Source organism: Toxorhynchites rutilus, chromosome 3 (assembly GCF_029784135.1).
Source record: "Toxorhynchites rutilus septentrionalis strain SRP chromosome 3, ASM2978413v1, whole genome shotgun sequence".
NCBI classification, from domain to species: domain Eukaryota; kingdom Metazoa; phylum Arthropoda; class Insecta; order Diptera; family Culicidae; genus Toxorhynchites; species Toxorhynchites rutilus.
The window spans coordinates 60,580,264-60,600,398 of record NC_073746.1 but is presented as its reverse complement, the minus strand read 5'-3'; the positions used below and the strand labels follow the sequence as shown (position 1 = coordinate 60,600,398).

General features: G+C 39.5%; 1 protein-coding gene across 5 annotated transcripts in view; it reads right to left on the bottom strand.

Annotated features, from left to right (window-relative positions):
• Positions 1 to 22: 22 nt before the first annotated feature.
• The window catches only part of LOC129775907 (locomotion-related protein Hikaru genki), a 67,998-nt gene continuing 47,885 nt past the window's right edge, over positions 23 to 20,135 (bottom strand). For 2 of the 5 annotated variants that reach the window (XM_055781136.1, XM_055781137.1), the window contains exons 3-12: positions 8,543 to 9,238; positions 8,076 to 8,249; positions 7,437 to 7,774; positions 7,217 to 7,379; positions 6,983 to 7,156; positions 6,595 to 6,792; positions 6,397 to 6,540; positions 6,131 to 6,340; positions 3,859 to 4,053; positions 23 to 3,485 (exon numbers count right to left, since the gene is read on the bottom strand). In XM_055781136.1, coding sequence (XP_055637111.1) covers positions 3,271 to 3,485; positions 3,859 to 4,053; positions 6,131 to 6,340; positions 6,397 to 6,540; positions 6,595 to 6,792; positions 6,983 to 7,156; positions 7,217 to 7,379; positions 7,437 to 7,774; positions 8,076 to 8,249; positions 8,543 to 9,238 — 2,507 coding nt within the window. In that variant the 3' untranslated portion in view covers positions 23 to 3,270. The remainder of the gene's footprint in view (positions 3,486 to 3,858; positions 4,054 to 6,130; positions 6,341 to 6,396; positions 6,541 to 6,594; positions 6,793 to 6,982; positions 7,157 to 7,216; positions 7,380 to 7,436; positions 7,775 to 8,075; positions 8,250 to 8,542; positions 9,239 to 20,135) is intronic. The other 3 variants (XM_055781138.1, XM_055781139.1, XM_055781140.1) reach the window with 3 other exon arrangements.

Below are 20,135 nucleotides of genomic sequence, written 5' to 3'. Positions count from 1 at the left end.
GGATGGAATCAAAACCGATCAAGATTGTGTATACATGTATTTTTATAATCCTTGTAGTAATAATTGATTTTACAGTAACAATAGCAATAGGTTCTCATCGTGTTCGAGTGATATACAATTTCTCTGCTCGAAGATTCGAAACATAAGCGTATTCGACAATGTATTTGATTTACCCTCTTTCATCTCAATTCTGTTATAAAGTTAATTATATGATTGATCGTGGTGAATAAGTTGAAAAAAGTATAATACGATTTTTTTGCATTTCACGTATACGATAACTTGTCAACTGTTACGAAAATATATAAAAATATATATAATATAGACATTAAAAAAATGAAAAAAATTACAAGGCCTTCTATGTGATTTTAGTCAAGCCTTTTTGTTCATTCATTTCTAAGGCCTATTTGACGTCCGCCACTTATTGAGTACATCAATTTGAATTTCAAAATATAACTTTTCAGTTAGTGTCCATCTTTCCCTTCAAGTGTCCGTTTTTCCCGACTCATTCTTATTTTTTCAAAGATGCCGGACACATTCATTTTGCAAAATTTCTGCCTCAAAAACAAATTTTATTATAAAAAGAGACTATAATTGTTTCAGTGAGTAAGTTTCGAATATATCAACGAAAATTTCATTTGAATATAACCAGCTTGAAAAAATGAATGTATCAATTCGCTTTGAGAGGGTCTATTGAAAACTTCGTTTCAATGTAGGGAATGAAAGTAATGAACGTGAAGCGAAACGGCCGCACACGAAGAATTTTCTCTACTCGGGACATCGAAGCTGAATTTAACATCGAGTTTAAATGAAGCAAACATAAACAAAATGCATAGCAAAAAGTGGTAGATTTGAACAAGTAGTTTTTCACCAGCAATATTTTTTTCACTGGCTTACCCAGCAAACTTTGTCCCGCCCATAATTGAGTTTATGGTATAATTTTTTTCGAATATTCTCGTTTTCTTACTAAGCGAACGTTAGTGGGTTCGATTGCAGAACTCTTCATTGATTGATCTTTTAATTGACCATTCACAATTTTTTTCTTACTATAAAAACTTCTACCAAAACTCGTAATATAAATTTATTTCCAGACACAATTTTCGCTCAAGATTCTTGATTCACTTGCAAATAAAATGTTTTTCCGTTACATGGAATACATGTTTGATTCAAAAAAGTAAATTTTCATTCATAATTTAAATTTTCAAAGCGTGTTAACCCACCTGAGAATCCATTACCATTTTCGCTTCACACCAACGGAACACGAAGCTTAATTCCGCAAACGCGAAATCCAATTGGACTAACAACGATCGTTGTAGAACTATGAGGGTTTTTTTTCGAACATTCCTCAAAGTTTTTGAAAAATTCAATTTTTTTTCTCCCCATGACATTGATGTTTGGACAGGAACGAATACAATAAAATAAAGATCGGGGATCGGGGAATTGGACTATTTTGACGATTTATATAGATAATGGTAAGTATTTAACGAAAATAGAATTTTCTGCAGAGCGAATTGGGTTTAAATAAGTAAATCAACAACGTTAGAAACATTTTTTTGCATAAAATGACGCTTCCTCTGCGGAGGTAAAAAAACACATATTAAAAAAAAACAGTTATCTATGAAAATCAAATTCTCTATTATTCGGAAAAAATGCAACCAGCAATGTATTTGTGGGCTGGGCTCGGCAAAGTCATGTTCAATTGGTAATAAATTTTTGCCTCTTCCAGCAGGTATATTACTCTCCGTTTTTTCATGTAGTAGTAGTGAAGTGAAGTTCGGTGTGCACGAGGAGCGTGTGGCAGCTGTCGTGTTATTGAGAAGCTGGAGGACGGCGAAACAGTTCTACGAGCTGCTCAAATCGCTTTCTATTAATGAACAATTAGTGTACAAATGATTGGCTATCCGGTAGCCCAGATCTCAATCCACTGGATTACTTACTTTAGATGAAGTTGGCGGAGCTTGCATGTGCAAATTTCAATCGGAATTTGCAATCGCTAAAGAATTTTATCGAGAAGGCAGCCCACGAACTCGCACTTGCAACAATCCGTGCAGCGATTGACGGTTGGTTCAACTGTTTAAGACTCTGCGTGAAGAATAGGGAAGCCCATTTTAAAAATTTGGCCAAAAATGTTGATTTTAGATAGTTTTATACTTTCAATGAAAATGTAGTTTTCATCTCGTTTTGTTCTCGAGCTATAAATTTCCAAACGACAGAACTTATGGCTATTATGGCTATAGTTATCAAGCCAGCGTGAATAAAGTGTGACATGAAGTGCTGTAGGTCAATCATTGAGAGGCGATTTGTTTATGAGAGTCTATTTGTAAGGGTTTATAGAATAGAAAAAAGAAAATACCAAATGACTAGTTTGGTACCAGAAGTAAACCTACGCAGCATTCAGCGAATACACGAGATATAGTAACTCTACACTATTTGGCTTGATTCGTTATAGCTACATTGGATAGGTATAAGAAGATCCTACCGATTCGTGCTTGGTGTCTGCATAACAGTTGACAACTTATCGATAACGATGTTCAATTCATTTGTATACACATTTCTTCACCTTCAAACATTTCAACATTTTCAATATTCACTCCTACTTTGTTGGATGTATTGATTCTGAGTGATAACTTTTGGGTTATACGTTTGGGGGCGGGAGGTGGTAAAACATCGTGCTTGGAAATGTGAGAAAAGCAGCTGCAAATGCTGTAGTAGTAAGTAATGTGCTGTGATCGCTGGGATCTAACGGTTTATTTAAGTACATACACTGTTTTTCTTCCTGTTTCCAGTTAGACAATTCTATAGACAAGATATGATTTGATTGATCAAGATAAATTTCGACGAAGGATCGATGAACTTGTATAAGGTGGGAATGAATTAGATCCTCAACTGGTTACGAGCTTTGTGTCAGCATCATATTTACAAACAACTGATTACGTTCTAGGACTAGTGGCGTAACAGTTACGGTTACTAATTGAAAGTAAATTCGTCGAAAAATTGCTTTCGGACCGTGACCTCGCACCACACGGGAAACTACTAAGGTACAGTACCATGTGTCTTTTGGATGGCTTCAAGTGCTACGCTTTTTGTTTTCTCTACAGGGTTAAACCGTTTCAAGTTGTACTCTCATAAAAAACACCAAACCATTTTGTATTTGTATCTGCTGATGGCAATTCTAACCTGTCTCTTGTCACACAAGAGCGTCCTGTATATACTCCACTGTTATCACAAATAAGTACCTTACCCAGTGCTGGGCAGCCGCCGGTGCTGGTATAGTTATATCTCCTCGTAGCTTCGACACTGGGGAACTGGTCCGGACCAGTCCCCTTCGGGAGTGCAGCGGGGACGTTCCGGTGGCCCACCGTTCGCTCCGTGCTCGACGAATCCCGGCCGGCATTGTACCGTAAGGTAATCTCCGGGGTCGTAGTGGAATTTAAGTGGAGCTATCAAACCGTTCGGTGGATCTCCCGGATACGGACATTGGGCCTTACCTGAAGAATGTGGGAAAGATTGGGGTGAGTGTTCATTTTCGACCCGAGTACATAATCCAACCGAGACACTAACTAGGTTAACATTCGCCGAGAGTTCGCAATTGTGCCATCGCGGGCCAGTCTCGAGCAAATCGGGGGTTTTGCAGTCAATTAATTGAATAGATTTGGTTAGATTCTGGCACCCGATTGTACGATCACGTGGGTTGCAAATGGGCAAGTAAATTGTTTGTTTGCTTGTCGGGCGGGGCTTGATTGGGACGATCCGGTTAGAGATCTCTCAAAAAGGAACTAATATGTGTCTAAATTTTGTTTCGGTACGCTCTACAACAAGTAGCAGACGGTTGTTGAGGTGCGATGGAGATCGTTTACTTACAGAAGGGGGGTGGATGAGACCAGAAGCCGGTTTCGGTGCACACAATCGATGCTTCCCCAACGAGCAGATGGCCTTCGGTACAACTGAATGTTACAAGCGCTCCGACGGCGTAACGACGCTGGCCAAACGTGTTCAGCCCACTGGTTCCATCTATCCGGCCGTTGATCGGCACCAATGGTTGCGGACATTGAATCGCTGGTTGTAGAGAGAGAGAAAATTATGCTATAAAATGACGAAATGATGTTGCAAAAAAAAATTTAAGGGGTTGTGTCTAGAACACGACCGCATTATCGACGTAGGGCTACGAAATTATATTATTCAATTCGCTGTCCAGTTTCTATAAGACGACTTCAAAATTCATAAGTATTTTCGATGAAAAATTCAAAACGATCGGCTGATTTACATGTCAATAATTGGTAATTTCGACTAATAACATTGAAAGTTTGTGTGGGAATACTATTTACCAAATTCTGCTGAACGGATTTTTCCATGTTCCCGCAATTGCGACCTTGAGCGCTTCAGTCGTGGTGTACCGTTTTCCAACAGAGTAGAATCTGCGTACAAGGATCCCCCCTAAGTTTTTTTTTCAACAATATTCAAGTCGGGAGAGCCAATCCAACGACGCTAAGTTTTTGGACCTTAATCCATTGCTTAGTTTACTTGCTGGTATGAATAGTAGCATTGTTTTGCATGAATGTGAATTTTTTGTGACGATATCCACGCAAGAACGGTAGGAGAGAGGATTCCAGAACATGTGTGTAGTCTTTCAATGATGTGAAAGCTATCTTGAGTTTTCCGGTTGCACAAAATCCCGCCCAAACCACGCACAAGCCTCCACCAAGATTCCTGGTTGAAAAATACTGTTCCTTCTTCCGTAAATCACGCCAGTACCCGTTTTAACCATGGGGTGACCGAATTGAATTTTTTTTCGTCAGTGAAGATAACCTGTACATTGAAGAACTTATCTTTATGGTATATAGCAAAATGTATTCTTTTGGAAACATTCTTTGTCATAACATACCATGTTCCACTGTCGGTTCATGTGAGCTTTGGCAAAACTCAGACGATGTGAGATGGTGTAAGATGAGGAGTTTTAACCTTTTAAGCCCTCTTTATGTGAGGATTTTTTACCAAAATTTGACGGATTGTCACCCGAGCAATTGAGTAGTTGAAATATTGCTTTATTTGCATATGCGATTATGAGGTATTCGAGCCTGTTCTAGCTTTTCCCGCTTATCTCGGTCAGAGAGCTTCGATTACTCTCTCCGTCTTACCATATTCTTGAAGAATCGCCAAATAATTGAGCACTACTTGATGAGATCGTCTAATCCGTCTAATCTTGTGGACAAACTTAATCCAAACTTCTCCTCCCCCTGTCTTGAGAAAGACAATTCATTCTCGTTCGGCACTCGACCAGCAACTGCGTTGCTTCGGTGATCATCAAACGAGGTTTTTGATTGTGATTTCAAATCGCTGATGGTTTTATACCGAATAAGTTGGAAACGGGCAGAAACGAATGCAACCACAACAATTTGTTGGTTATTGACGGTACGGGTAGGTAAGCACACAAATCGGCAGAAAAAGTGTATCATGGGAATGCTTCCAGTTTTCATTGATTTTTACCGCAACAGTGGATTATAATGTCTAGGGGGGCACATAAGTCACGCAACGCTCTCTGAAGGAAAAAAACGATCGCACTGTAACTATCGAGCGTGTTGGTTCCTAAGCGGATCAGTTGTCAACTTTGTATCGTTTTTTATTCGAGAATAAAAATTTTGTATCGTGAGACATTTTTTTTATACGATTTTTTTTTTGTGCAAATCGGTTGCATGACTTATGCGCCACCCTGTGTAACATATCAAACAAATCTTAGAGATTCCCGATTCGATTTGTATGCAAATTATCACTCTTCGTTCGTAGTTAATATAGTTATTAATTTTAAATTTATTTCATAAAAAACGAGATTTGTTATCGAAATTTGCCACCCTTTCTGAAAGACGTAGTCCTACGCCAAAAGGCGTGAGATAATCAACATATGAATGTATTATAAAATGACTCTAAAGGCTGATTTAGACGATGCCAGTCAGCGCTCTAGTTGAAGTATCCAGTGAACAGAGAACAGACACTCTGTTCGAGATACTTGTACCAGTATCGAACAAGTAATTGGCCTCTAACTTGAACAGAGTGTCTGTTCTCTGTTCACTGGATACTTCAACTAGAGCGCTGACTGGCATCGTCTAAATCAGCCTTAAGTGATGTTTAAGATTCGTACCGCGGCATCTTGGAATTGGGCCACTCCAGTGGCCGTTTGGTTCGCACTCAAGCCCAGGCGGTCCACTGAGACGGTAGCCCCAAGCGCAACGGAAGACCGCTCGACCCCAGGCGGAAGTATTCAGCTCGACCAGACTGAGATGGGGATCTTCCAGGAACAGAGGCGGACACTGGATCGGATGACAATTGGGCGATGGTGATGACCAGTTTCCTAAAACGGGTACCAAAATTGGATAGTTGAACACCTAAACAGAAATTATTGTCTACCTGATGCAAGACATGTTGCATTGGCGGTTCCCTGCAGCGAATATCCAAGGGGACATCTATACAGAGCCCTTTGTCCAAGTTTAATCCCCTCCAGACGCAGCGACAGGGGAGGCTTTGGTTCCAAAAGTGCGGAACATTGGGACACTGAAATACAAACAGAAGTACAGATTATATCGGAAGCCATCGGAAGACACTTACCTGCTACCACGATCACAATACTGTTGGTGAGCCCACGCGGTGATGCACAGGTGTACGTGCCCGAGTCCTGATTTTGAATATCCTTAATCGTGAGCCGGTATCGGGAAGCCTTCTCCTCTGGAACCGCTGACCAACCTACATTGAAAAAATCAGGAATTGGGTTGAATTGGTTAACAGTAGTGTCCATGTCGGGCAGATCTACTGGGTTCAAGGGTAGGATAGGCAATCCGGGAGAGAAAAAAAAAGGAAATCATCTGATAAGAGTAGAACAGAAGCGATTTCTTCAAGCAACAGCAACCAGATGGTGTGAAGAGAAGATTCGTAGATTTGGACGATCGGATGCCAATGGGTCTATGGTTGATTGAGTGGTTGTTGTTGAGTGTCATACCCGTTAAGTACTGCCGGAACCAGCCAGTCCAGGTCCATTCTGGGGAGCCGCGCCTCCGCGGGTACATACAGTCCAAATGAATGGTGCTTGTTGGGAGCACTGCTAGCACTCCGGACGGTTCGTAGGCTGCCGATCCAACTCCCACTTTGATTCGTATTGAAGGTGGGCTATCATCTGAGGATCGAAGGCAAGCAGTTATTGAGAAGTTGCAGAGGTGAAAGCTTGAAATATTACCGGAATAATTCGTCAAAAGTGTCGTTGGTACACAGGATGGCATCTTTGGAGCCCACATACCGTTGGAACAAAGTACTTTGGCTTCTCCCAAAAGCTTATACAGTCCCAAATCTCGACATCTCGCTTGAAGCGTATGACCGTGAGGTAGATCCCATCCAAGGGTCTAGAAATAACCATGCGACAACAAGCTAAGCAAGCAAGCATTCTGAACATCACTTACCACAGAGACATTTTTATAGCTCAGAAGCAGAGATGGTGGGATATGATCTACCACACATCGCTTGTACAACGGCTCAAACTTCAAGTCGCCATTCTCGTCCTGCTCGTGTTCGTTCATTGCACACAGAGGACCTATCCAATGACCTCTGATGCATTGAATTTTACACAACCGATGACCACCGAGTGGTCCAACTTCACCGGGGAAACGTACTTCTGAGACCTCTCGGAACTGATGCAGCTCTGGACTCTCCTCAATCTCTTCGCTCTCCTTTTCCTCGTCCGGACTTTCACGGGAATCGGGTAGTGGTGGCACGAAACTCCCATCTTCGTCGTATTGTCCTATGAAGATAAGCCAATAAAATTAGGAAGTTGTGCACGAGAACACGTTCCGAAGAAGCGATTCTAAGCTAAGCGTAATGAAGCTATTGTTCGAATTTGGACAACGCAAACGAATGCTTGCTGATTGTGCTTGAAAGAATATCATTTTTGAAAATATATGCATGGCAGATGGGACGGAATGCTGGCGATGCTCGAAGCGCGGTACAAACTCATTGGACTTCGCTCGGTTGGGGGGCGGTCACAGCGTTTTAAGCGATGTAATGCGTGGAGGAATGAAACACTATTTACTAGCAATTCTCACCTTTGTTTGCATTTCGACTGATACTTTTACTGCCACTATCACTACCGCCTTTCGGACGGCTAAGAGCACCGGTTGCCTTACCAGATTTACGCTTCGTCCGTACCATGAGATCCTCCTGGTACGAATCGGCGCCCTCGCGCAATTTGCGGTCATCTTGTTCCATGTCCAAGATATCTAGATCATGTTCTATTTTCAGTATTGGTTCGGTAAGTACTCTTAACTACTAACTATTCTGGTTCTGTAAAAAATCTGTCTCGCTCAAATTTACTGAATATCCTCTATGATTGAATTTTAGCAACCAAAATTTCGAATAATCATTTTCAATTAAAATTGTGTCCAATATTTCTCACAACCTAGGATTCTGATATACACTCTCTGAACTACCAAACTTCAACACCAAACTAACTCTCAGGAGCAATCCAAATCTCACAAGTCACACTTACAGCCAGATCTTAAAATATCCTTACCTTGTTTATTGTGTCTGGTGATGCTTTTACTTCCTCCGCTATCACCCCCGCTGCCCTTCGCTCTGCTCAGCGCACCCGTTGTCTTGCCAGACTTTCTCTTCACTCTCGCTCTTGACGACCCTTGCCCATCTTCCACCTGCGCCTCCAAAACCTCCCCGATCTCATTCTTATCTACGTACCGATCCTTATCCTCGTCACCCTCCTCATCCAGCTGGTTACCGTTCAAAAACACATTATCAAACACGCTGTGATCGCTGTCATTCTCGTTAAAAATATTATTTATAACAATCACCGGCGTCAACTCCTGGTGCAACGCATTATCCGGCCCGTCCTGACCCACCGGGGACCGACGGAACCGATGACTGCGCCGCAGTCCACGCTTTGCCCTTCCCCTGTACGAGGGGAATGATGCAGCGGCCAGCGATTCCCTCGTCTCGGCATTCTGGATGCCCATCTCCCACCAGAAGGGTGTGTCGTGTGAATCGTGCAGCTGGGCATTTTGACTACCCAAACCGGATCCCACCAGGGAGGCGGACTTTCCACCACCATCGACAAACTCGAAATCGGCCGTGGTGAAATCTTGGGGCAGATAAATCTGGGTCGTTTCGAAGGTGACATACGGCGACTCGGTGGTGGCGTAATGCTTCCGGGGACGGGATACTTTGAAATCCGGTGGTGGACAGCCAGTGCTTGTTTCTGAAATTGAGGAACGTAATTAATACAATTGTTTTGTGAAAAAATCGAAACATTTTCGCCAGTTGAAACTGTTCTCTATTTACATTATCAGGTACAATGTTAACAAGTGTTAGAAAAATAGACAGTAGAGAAAAAATCACCCAAATTTTATTCAGTAATCGAGAGGAACACTTCTCGAATTCGCCTGAATTCATCTATATTCCAACACGCGAACATGCCACCTTTAATTGGCCAGGCCTGAAGCATGGGAGTTCGAGATTGGTCCCACATTCTTTCAAAGATTGGCGTTGTGATTCATTTGTTGCCATGGCGAATGAGAGGCGAACCGGAAATTGAATACACTTGAACCCGAAAGGTAAATCAGTTAAAATTAGTGGAGCTTTCGAAAGGAGCACTTCCTTAACCTCGCCTCACCTTTGATTATATCGTTGCTTGAATAAGATTTCTAATTATTTCTTTCGCGACCAATCTTGTTTACAATTGCACAATTCTGGTTGATTGAGGGGCATGTTGATATTAGATCCTCATACCAGTCGTAAATTATGTGTTAACAATCCTGGCAAGCCCAATGTTCAGGAACTTCCGAACTCACGAATTAGTCACACAATAAACTGAATTGCACGAGTTAACATTCCAGGAATTGCTAATTATCGCTGCCAAAATTGCTGTTTGGGAGCACATTCATACTGATTTTTTCATTCATCGTTGTCAAATGACAAAAATTCGGCGAGATCGAAAATATACGTTATATACCTAACTGGTACTTTTCCATTGTCAATCGTTAACAACTGATTCGGAAAAATTTCAGCAAATGAATCGTTTCATAATGCAACTGGTATATTCGTAGTAAACCGTAGTTGCTTCACATAACGCTACAACATAATTTTGATGCAACCTTAACTGTAGCAACGATAAATCAATGTGAAATGACGAAGCAAAAATATATTTGAAATTATTCAATTCAAATTGAACTAGTGACGCCCATTACGATCTTACTTCAGCTCCATATGGCAAATAGAGTTTATCCGGATTTAAAATTTTTCTTCGAATTATTTTCAAGTCATCTCTCCGTAAAGGGGATTGATTGGTGGAGACGAATACAGGAAAATGAAAATTTGCTAAAATCGTACAGGTATGAAAAAATAAGGCTATAGTTTATCAAACTAACTTAAATTCAAACATCTTCATACTTAAGTTTCTCTTAGTATAAAATGTGCGTCACCAAACCTCAAAGTACGAGTCACGTGTTCCAGAATGTTGTATAAATATTCCTCGTATTCCTCGAGTTATAATGAATTGTACGTTGGACTCTAACAAGCTGAACATTTGTCACGTGAATATACAGAGTATGTGTGCGCGCCAATTAACCAAATTTGACGAATTTAAAATGTGTTTACTGAATAGTAAAATTGATATTATTTGTGTTACAGAAACGTGGCTTACCAATGATATAACTGACAAATTAATTGCTGTCGAAGGTTATAATCTGGTAAGGAACGATCGATCGTACAGTCTTGGAGGTGGCATAAGTATTTACTATAAAAATGATATATCATGTAGAGTGAAATTCATTATCGTACGGAATATTTGTTTCTTGAAGTGGGCTACATGAATGATAAATTTTTGTTGGCTACTGTTTTCAATCCTCCCAATTCGGATTGTTCTGAAATACTGTCCGAAAAATTAACTGAGTTTTCTTTGAATTACCTCAACACCATCATAATAGGTGATTTCAATACTGATGTTAAAAAGAACTGTATAAAAACTTCAAAACTTCTGAGCCTTACTGATAATTATGGGTTTAACTTCATCAACACCGAGCCCACGCATTACCATTCTAATGGATGTTCTCAAATTGACTTGATGTTCTCATCCAATTCAAATTTTGTGGGCACCTGTCAACAGGGGTGACATAGCGCATTTCGAAACGAGTGATTTTTGTTCGTTTCGACCATTTTTACATGCCTTTGACCAGCTTTGTTTACGAACCCAAAAATTTTACATTTCTCAACGAGACAAATTTTGCTCTAAATCTAGTACACCGAAAATATGAACATGAAAAATATACATAATACTGAAACCATTTCGATTTGAGTTCGAATTTTCTCGAAACGAGTTACTCGTTTCGAAATGCGCAATGCCACCCCAGGTATCTGCTCCAGTGTTTTCTAATCATGACATTATCTTTGCGTCGCTTGAAGTGTCCCGTGTTCCAATATCGGATGTTTATGCTTACCGTGATTATAAAAATGTAAATATGAGTGAACTTTTGAATGCAGTTAGTTTAGTTAATTGGTCTTTATTTGAGAGCATAGATGATCCAAATATTGCAGTTCATTTATTTAATGATATAGTAGTTAAATTATATGACACCTTTGTTCCTGTGCGCTATTGTAAACCTAGAGTTAATCCATGGTTTACCAGCGAAATAGCTGAAGCTATCATTGAAAGTAATATCGCATATCGTATTTGGGTATCGAACCGTACCTCCTATAATCATGTCCAGTATAAACAAATACGTAACAGAGTTACTAATTTAATAAGTGTAGCTAAATCAGACTATGTTTCTAGCCGAATTGATTCTTCAAATTCCAGTAAAGGTATATTGAATAAGTTGAAAAGGATCAATGTTTTACCTTCGTCATCATGCGCTGCTCAGTTTAGTCATTCCAGTAACGAGATCATTGCATATTTTGGAACAAATTTTGTTCAAGACAGTAGTTTTACATTAGTTCCACCATTGAATGATCATGGTTTCAAATTTACATCAATTCATGATTATGATGTTATTCTTGGGATTTCCTCTATAAAATCTGATGCTGTGGGTCTTGATAATGTGCCACTTAAGTTTATTCGTCTGATATTATCCTACATTTCGCCAACAATAACTAGAATATTCAACTTAATTATCTCGTCCGCAAAATATCCTCGTGCTTAGAGTCGAGTAAGGTCATCCCTATTCGTAAAAAACCTAAAAGTAATATTGTTAGCAATCTGCGACCAATCAGTATCTTGTACCCAATCAGTATCTTGTGTTTGAAAAAATTTTAAAATCTCAAATGAACAGTTTTGTTTGTGCCCACAGTTATAAGAAACTTTTCATTACCTCGCTGTCGCACGTCTCATTACGGAAGACTCTATTCGTTCGAGGCATCACTTTTTGGAACCTACGACCAGCTGATATTAATTTTATTTGTTCCATAAACAGGTTCCGTCGCGAATGTGTGGCATGGTTAAACGCAAGGAATCAGAATAAAATAATTACTTCATTACATTGAATTATAATTGTAAAAGTCAACAAATATCGCAGAAACGTTGAATTTATGCTCAGATAAACTAATTGTAGCAATTCAAAAGGATTGTCCTTATGCTATAAGTAATATATGAAATTGAAATTGAAATTGAAAATTAATTAAAACATTATGTTGTAATTTAGTTTGGTCCATATTTTCACTCTTTAAAAAGATTATTATGTCTGCCTCATTAATAGCTTTTAATATGCTTTTTAAGTTAGGCCAGAGGGGGCCAAGCCGAAAAATAAAAAAATCGAGTTATTGACTGTATTAGCATTCCGTGAGCTGCGCCCCACATTGATCAGATTTGGAAAACCATGCATACAGCAGGAATAACGGGTCGAAATTGTTATGAATGATCAACGAAAACCCTCCATAGTATGCATACTGAGGGAACCATGTGTTAATAACCAAGGCGAATGTAAACAAGTCACGCATGGTTGAAAACGAGGAAATTACAAACTATTTAAAAGCTTGTTACTACCGCACTTTATGTGCGGAGTGATCTTGCTTTTAAACGCTTCAGCTAGAGCGTTAGATAGACTACGGGTAGCTCTAAATTCATGTGTTCGCTATGTTTTTAATCTAACACGCTTCTCTAGAGTAACACGTCTTTAACAGCGATTACTTGGTTGTCCTTTCTATGAATTCTTCAAGCTCAGAACTTGTCATTTTTTACACAACATAATTAATTCTACGACACCAACATGTTCACACGAAAAACTTGTACTTTTCAGAAGTGATCGTGTACAGAATTATGTTTTACCGAACTACAACTCGTCCCATTATGGTAATACTTTTTTTGTAAGGGGAATAGAATTTTGGAATCAGTTTCCTAGCGATATTAAAAATAATGTTTCGCCTAACGGTTTCCGTGAAGTGGTTCAACGGGAGGAATTAGCACGACTGAGTAGTAACTTTTATTTGTGAGATAAATTGTTAGTTTGCATTCAAAACAAAATTCGTTAAATACTCGCGCGTTGCAAAAAATGATTTTTCCTTACACTGCAGCCTTTATATAAATAAATTGAAATGGAAGATTTCCTCAACGGTTTTTAGGATTTTCTGTATCAGGGAACTCTTTGTTCTACTCATCCTCGGGTTCTAGTAAGTTTTATGCACAACTATGCATTTCGAGTATATTGACAATTATTTATTGCTATCGATAAGCTGGTCAGATATTACTCTATATAATGTACAGACAGAGTGAACCATGTGACAATCAGTTGTATATTGAATTTAAACAATTTCCAAGTGCCAAATTGTAACCAACAAAACTTTTTAAAATGTACTTGAACACGTTTGCAAAGAAGGTACACATTTTAATTATTAAAAAATACTTCTCTCTGACTGAACAGATTAGTGAAAAATGCTGGTCTTTAGTGTGAATTATCGCAAAATGTACTATTTCAGAGTGCGGTTTAGACTGAATGAATTCGAATTTGACTATTCTATTGAGGAATACTGCTTAAGATGATTGGAAATAGGAAATATACATGCTTCAACATGTAAGCCGTGCAATCTTATTCATACATGTAGTAGATGGCAGAGAATATTAAGGTAATATTATATTATCAGGCACGTAGCGTAACCGGCACGGCACGTTTCATACAAGACAAATATTATTGCGTGTGTTTCAAATGTGTAGGCGTATATATAGCGGAACGGCTCCGGACATACACAGCACGTTTCAGACAAATGCATGAAGGAATTCTTGGAAAGAATATCCTGCCGGTGCCGGGCACGAACTACACGGGCGAGTAGCACCATACATACAAATCAAACGTCGAAGTTCGTGGTGTGGGTGCGTTCGTCGCTCTTCGGTACGACTTCGGTTCAATCACCAGTAGCATTTCTCCGCTCCGTGTGCTCTGCCGGTCCGCACAGAGAAGTTGCTATGCCTGATGATATGAATACATCATGTATTTGTCTGCCGGTGTCGGTACGTGCCGTTTACGCTACGTGCTGGATAATATAAAACGGCCTTTATTCGGAACGCAACCATATATTTACGCAGTTCCAACTTCACACCCATAACAGAATGGCTCACTTTGACTCACAACTGTCAATAAATAAAAATATGAAAATATTTCGAAATTGTTCAGTCATAGTGAACCAATGAGGTACATATAGAGGTGGAGCAGTAGGCGAAGTATATCTGTATTAGCAAGCAAAATATCGTGTCGTAATTATTTGCATTCAATATGGAATGCATATGAAAGAAACAAAACAATGTTGAGAGTACTCACGCATGATAATTTGGGCCAAAATTCTCATGAAATCATTCAACTGGTTGTTTTTTAACAGATGACAATTATATCGTGGCTTATTTCGATTATTCGTGTGGTAGAAAGGTCCAGAGAGCAGTCGTATGCTTAGTTCTCGAAAACAGTGACATTTTCGGTTAAATTTCGATTAATTGGCGATTATCATCTCACAACATACACACCGACACTGAAAGCCTTCGAAAAATGAACTTCATAACGGTGAAATAATGAAACTTCTTTTGTTTCTATGAACGTGGGGAGTGAAAATGCCGCATGGAAATATCACTTTTATCCGTCTTTTTCTGCGTGATTTCACTGATATTCACTCCACGCTATCACATTAGCCTCATAGTCAGCGGGAGCTCTACAAAATGAACGTTTTTAATTGATAAATTACTTCCTGAAAATATCATTTTCACATTGATGCGGTGGACAATCAAAGATAAACACAATGACTGACGTCACTATTTGCGAAATAGTTATGGCAGCGCATGCTATGTCGCTCGAAACTCGACCATCTTCATTACCTTTTTTCCAGGACATTGATAGTGAACCAAGTCCTTAAAAACGCTTCATTGGAAGGCAAATAGCTGTCTGTTTCGGGCAAGTGACTTGAAGTTTTTTTGCAATTATCATACGTTACAGTATTGTCAGAGAGGAGCTGGGAACTGGGAACGGGACTGAACAAAAAAATTGAATACTTCGAAAATTGCAGAACACTGAACTTTAAGTTCGTTTTTCCCGAAATCATAATAATGTCACGTGTCACAAATGTCACGCTCCTACCAATTTTCTTTTTTTGTTTTTCTGGTGAAAATCATGTTAATATGATGAGCGTTCCTCCATGATCTATCAATATATGGTTTTTTATCAAATTACCATTAAAAATAGGGCGTTCATATCTTTTTTGAGATTTTATGTGATGAATTATGAAAAAGGGTAAAAAATTACGCAAAAAAAGTTTATCCAGTCCCAAACGGATACTACGATTTATAGAGTTTGTGTTTTACAGAGTTTTAGTGTGCATCAGTGGCGTAGCGGGTCACTAGGTCACCCTCCAAACTTATCTAAACATGAAACGTATTTATTATAATATTAGATAGGACGAACAAGAAAACGCAAAATCTTCACGTGTTGGTCACTTCTGTTCCAGTGACCAACACGTGAAGATTTACAAAATAATTTACAAATAGTTACAAAATAAGAGAATAACTAAAATATGATATATTTTTGAATGTCGAAATGTGACTCAAATAAATCTTATCAAATAAATATCTTTGGGAGCTGAGGCCGACACTGATATTGTACAAGTGCTTCTCGTTAAGTGCGCTTTCGCTCTCTTGTTGCAGGCTCAATGAATGCGCAGTAATAACGATACGGAGGTCAACGTGTGAAACATATATTTCTCATCGTTGACCGTAATTTTTTAATTTATTTCAACTCTGATAACCCTCTCCGCAAGATGCCACAGAAACGTACACGGTTAGAAATAGTTTCAAATCCACTTTCAAAATTGGAACCGATCTATGAATGTCCCACTTCATGATGAACTGATGAACATGATGAACACATCCACTGCAATCTCATTAATGACATCATTAGAAGTAATTTCAGCGGCCTTCAAATACGAGGGTTGTCCAAAAAAGTTTCAGTGCCTCAGAAATCGCGGAAAAATAAAGTTAGGACAAAAACAAGGTGATTTTCGTAATCTACGTTTTATTTTCTATTTTTCTACATAATCGCCGTAACGTTCGAGGCATTTTTCATAGCGTGGCACGAGTTTTTCTATTCCGAGCGCGAAGTGCGTAGCGTCCAACTTTTTGAAGTACGATGTAACTGTATCCCGAATTTCTCCAGTGTTATCGAATCGTTGACCGCTGAACGCCTGTTTCATCACCGGGAATAAGTGATAGTCGCTGGGAGCGAGGTCTGGGGAGTAAGGAGGATGCTCGAAACCAGTCCATTTGATTATTTTCAATTGCTCTTGAGTTACGCGAGCAGAATGGGGCCGCGCATTATCGTGGATGAGGAACACTCCTTTCGTCAATGAACCTGGCCTTTTGTTCTTAATCGGTCCAAAACTTCACAATAGTACGGTGATGAAACAGGCGTTCGGCGGTCAACGATTCGATAACACTGGAGAAATTCGTGACGCAGTTACATCGTACTCAAAAAGTTGGACGCTACGCACTTCGCGCTCGGAATAGGAAAACTCGTACCACGCTATGAAATGCCTCGAACGTTACGGCGATTATGTAGAAAAATAGAAAATAAAACGTAGATTACGAAAATCACCTTGTTTTTTGTCCTAACTTTATTTTTCCGCGTTTTCTGAGGCACTGAAACTTATTTTTTGAACGACCCCCGTACAACTGTTTTTCGGATGGATCTGATGAGACGTCGTAATGGAACTTAGGATCGGAAGCTGAGGTTGAAGATATTGAGAATAATCAAAGCAAATCCGGGACTCTCGGACTATGACATCGCCAAAAACACAACTCTAACCAAAGCACTATCGGAAGATTCGTATGCGAGAAAGTTATCGTAACCTCCGGACCTACAAACTGAACGCTGAAGCAAAATCGGGTGGCCCAAAAACGCTCTTGAAAGTTGTACAAGGTATTGATGAACTACGAAGGATGCATGCTGATGGATGACAAAACGTACGTTAAGATGAATTTTGGTCCGCTCCCAGGCCTGAAATTCTGTAAGGCCTTACCAGACAAGATGTCCTAAGCAATTAAAGCTCGTTTTCGTCGATAAATTAGCCAGTAATTCCTCGATTTGGCAAGTGATGTGAAACTGTGGACAAAAACTAAGGCATCGTCACAAAAAAGACAATGGGGTTCGAAAATGAATAGGAAAGAGAGCCTGCAGAAACGTCTCCTCCCGTTTATTAAGGCTCACAAAGGTCCGATGAAGTTTTGGTTTGTTTTGGCAGGCTGCCACTACAGTCGAGAGGTGCTTCTGTGGTAACATTATAACGGGGTCAACATTCAAAAAGTCCTCAATCCTCCCAATTGCACCCAATTCCGCCCAATCGAAAAATATTGGGCAATTGTCAAGCATTTGAAGAAGTTGGCACCCTTGGCGACTCGGGATGTTGCAGGCATGAAAAAATCGTGGAATAAAATGGTCGCTAAGGTTTACCAGCAGAGAGTGTAGCACGGTACCGATTTCAGTATTTGGAAGCCCCTTGTTTATTAATTTTATTTTTTTAAATTTTCTCCTTCTGTATTTGTTTGGATGAATGGCTCAGCGAGCGCCTCTCCTCCTTTTGTATTTGAGCGACTAGCCATAATGGGTGCTGGATGTGATCAGGCGGCTGTTTTAGCCAAGACACTCACATACCAACACCCCGAAAGACTCACGCTTTCATTTTTTTTTGACGTAGGACTACGTCTTACATTAAGGGTGCCAAATCAGATAACAGGTCACGTTTTTATGAAATAAAGTTAACGTTAATAGCTGTTTTTGCAGCGAGCGGATTTCAACTTTTGCATATTTTTTTCCGATTCGATTTGCATACCAATCGAATCGGAAATTTTCTAAGATTTGTTTGATATGCTATACATTGCAATCACATAGTCTGTATATGGTTTAAATTGATGAAAATTGGAAGCATTCCCATTTTCCCATACATTTATTCTGTCCATTTGTGTGCTTTCCCGAACAGAGCTGTGAATACCGGGCAACTTATGCAGCCGCTAGAATAGAAACAACGAAGGGGGATAGCGAAACGAGAATATTTGCGAAGTAAACTCCACCCTTGCATAGTAAGTAAGCTGTCGCTATCGTATAAGTATTGCATCTCATCTGAGGAAAATTCTCAGAATCTTTCTGTGTCCGAAACAACAAAGATCACTTATTCTGCTCGTTTTGTGTTTTATGTTTCTCGAGCTGTGAACGCTAGCGAATATTTCACTTGAAGTGCATCTGGTATTCTATTGACACAACCATCCATGCCATGGCAAAGCAGGCGAAAAAAGAAAAGAGTGCACATGATTATAGAGGTAATGTGGTCACGTGGGGTAAAATGGTCACCTGCTTGTTTGGTAGTATAACTATTGACTATTGACACCGTATTGATAGTCATCCTATGTTTGAAGAATTTCATGACTTTTGAGTCACCCTGTAGTACAGAGCAGCTGTCGCATGTCAAAATATAAATAAAAACAAAAAACGCTGTCTCGGTAACCATTCGGCCATAGTTTTTTGCGTTTTGAATTTAAGGAATTTCTAGTGAAAGTTTTTTTTGCGACAAATCAGCAGTTTGGTGAACAGACATCAATTTCAGTGATTATTTCACATTTTGTTGTTTGGGAGCAAAGTGGTCAGTGGAGGATTACTACTGAGAATGTTCTGTTTTCAAAAGCTGATATAACTTATCACCTTCTGCTCCTCAAGGGGTCCCTTTGTGGTTTTGACCCAGGAAAAATTTGCCACCCCAACCTAAACCAAGCCTCATTTTGAAAAACGTTATGTGTTTCCTACTACGTTTTTGTACGTATGAGAAAATTTCAATTACGATTCTAGGTGAGTAGGTCTAGCTCATTTCATACATGTACCTACTATTTCAATAATGTTTGAACAAATTTGGTCAAGAAAACACGCATAAATCTATCTTTCCTAGCGTGATATGTGCGAGTGACCACTTTACCTCCACACTAAAAAATGTTCGATTTTTAAACCTTCTTTCTAATAATGAAAAATGTACTATTTTCAATTTTCTTAATAAAAACCGCTTACTATCTTGAACTACAATAAGTTGAGCTACAATATTCTTCGAAGAACGGGAACTTTAGTGGTATGTGGACACAGGAAATTGGCATGTTCCTTAGGGTGACCACATTCCCTCCAGTTCCCCTAGGACGCTTCTAGCCATCAGTGTTTGGTTTCGTTTGTGTTGCTTGTTTTCGTTGCGCGAAACTTAGAACTTGTTCATTTCCTGTACATTTGAATAGCACACCTTCGATACTTTTAGTTGCCATTTGTATTTGCTCTCGTGCGCATCGGCTCGATTCTGATGCAACAAGCTCCTAGCTTTGTTGATGGTTTTGACCGAGAGTCGAGAAACAAATTTTCATAAACGGCCATTCTCGTGATGTTTCATTTTTATCGCTGCAACTGTGTGCATCTGTTAGACGCGTGTTTGATGCTTGTTGAATGACAATGCACGGAAGATGCCTCTCGTTAAATACTCAGAGCAATGCGTGCATTGATATAAAGAAACAAATTTCGACATATGACCAATTAGTGTATTGTTCTCGCAAAGACAAGAAAGAATCGTTGCTTCTCGAAATGATTCTATAAAACCACGCAAGCCATTAAACCTTC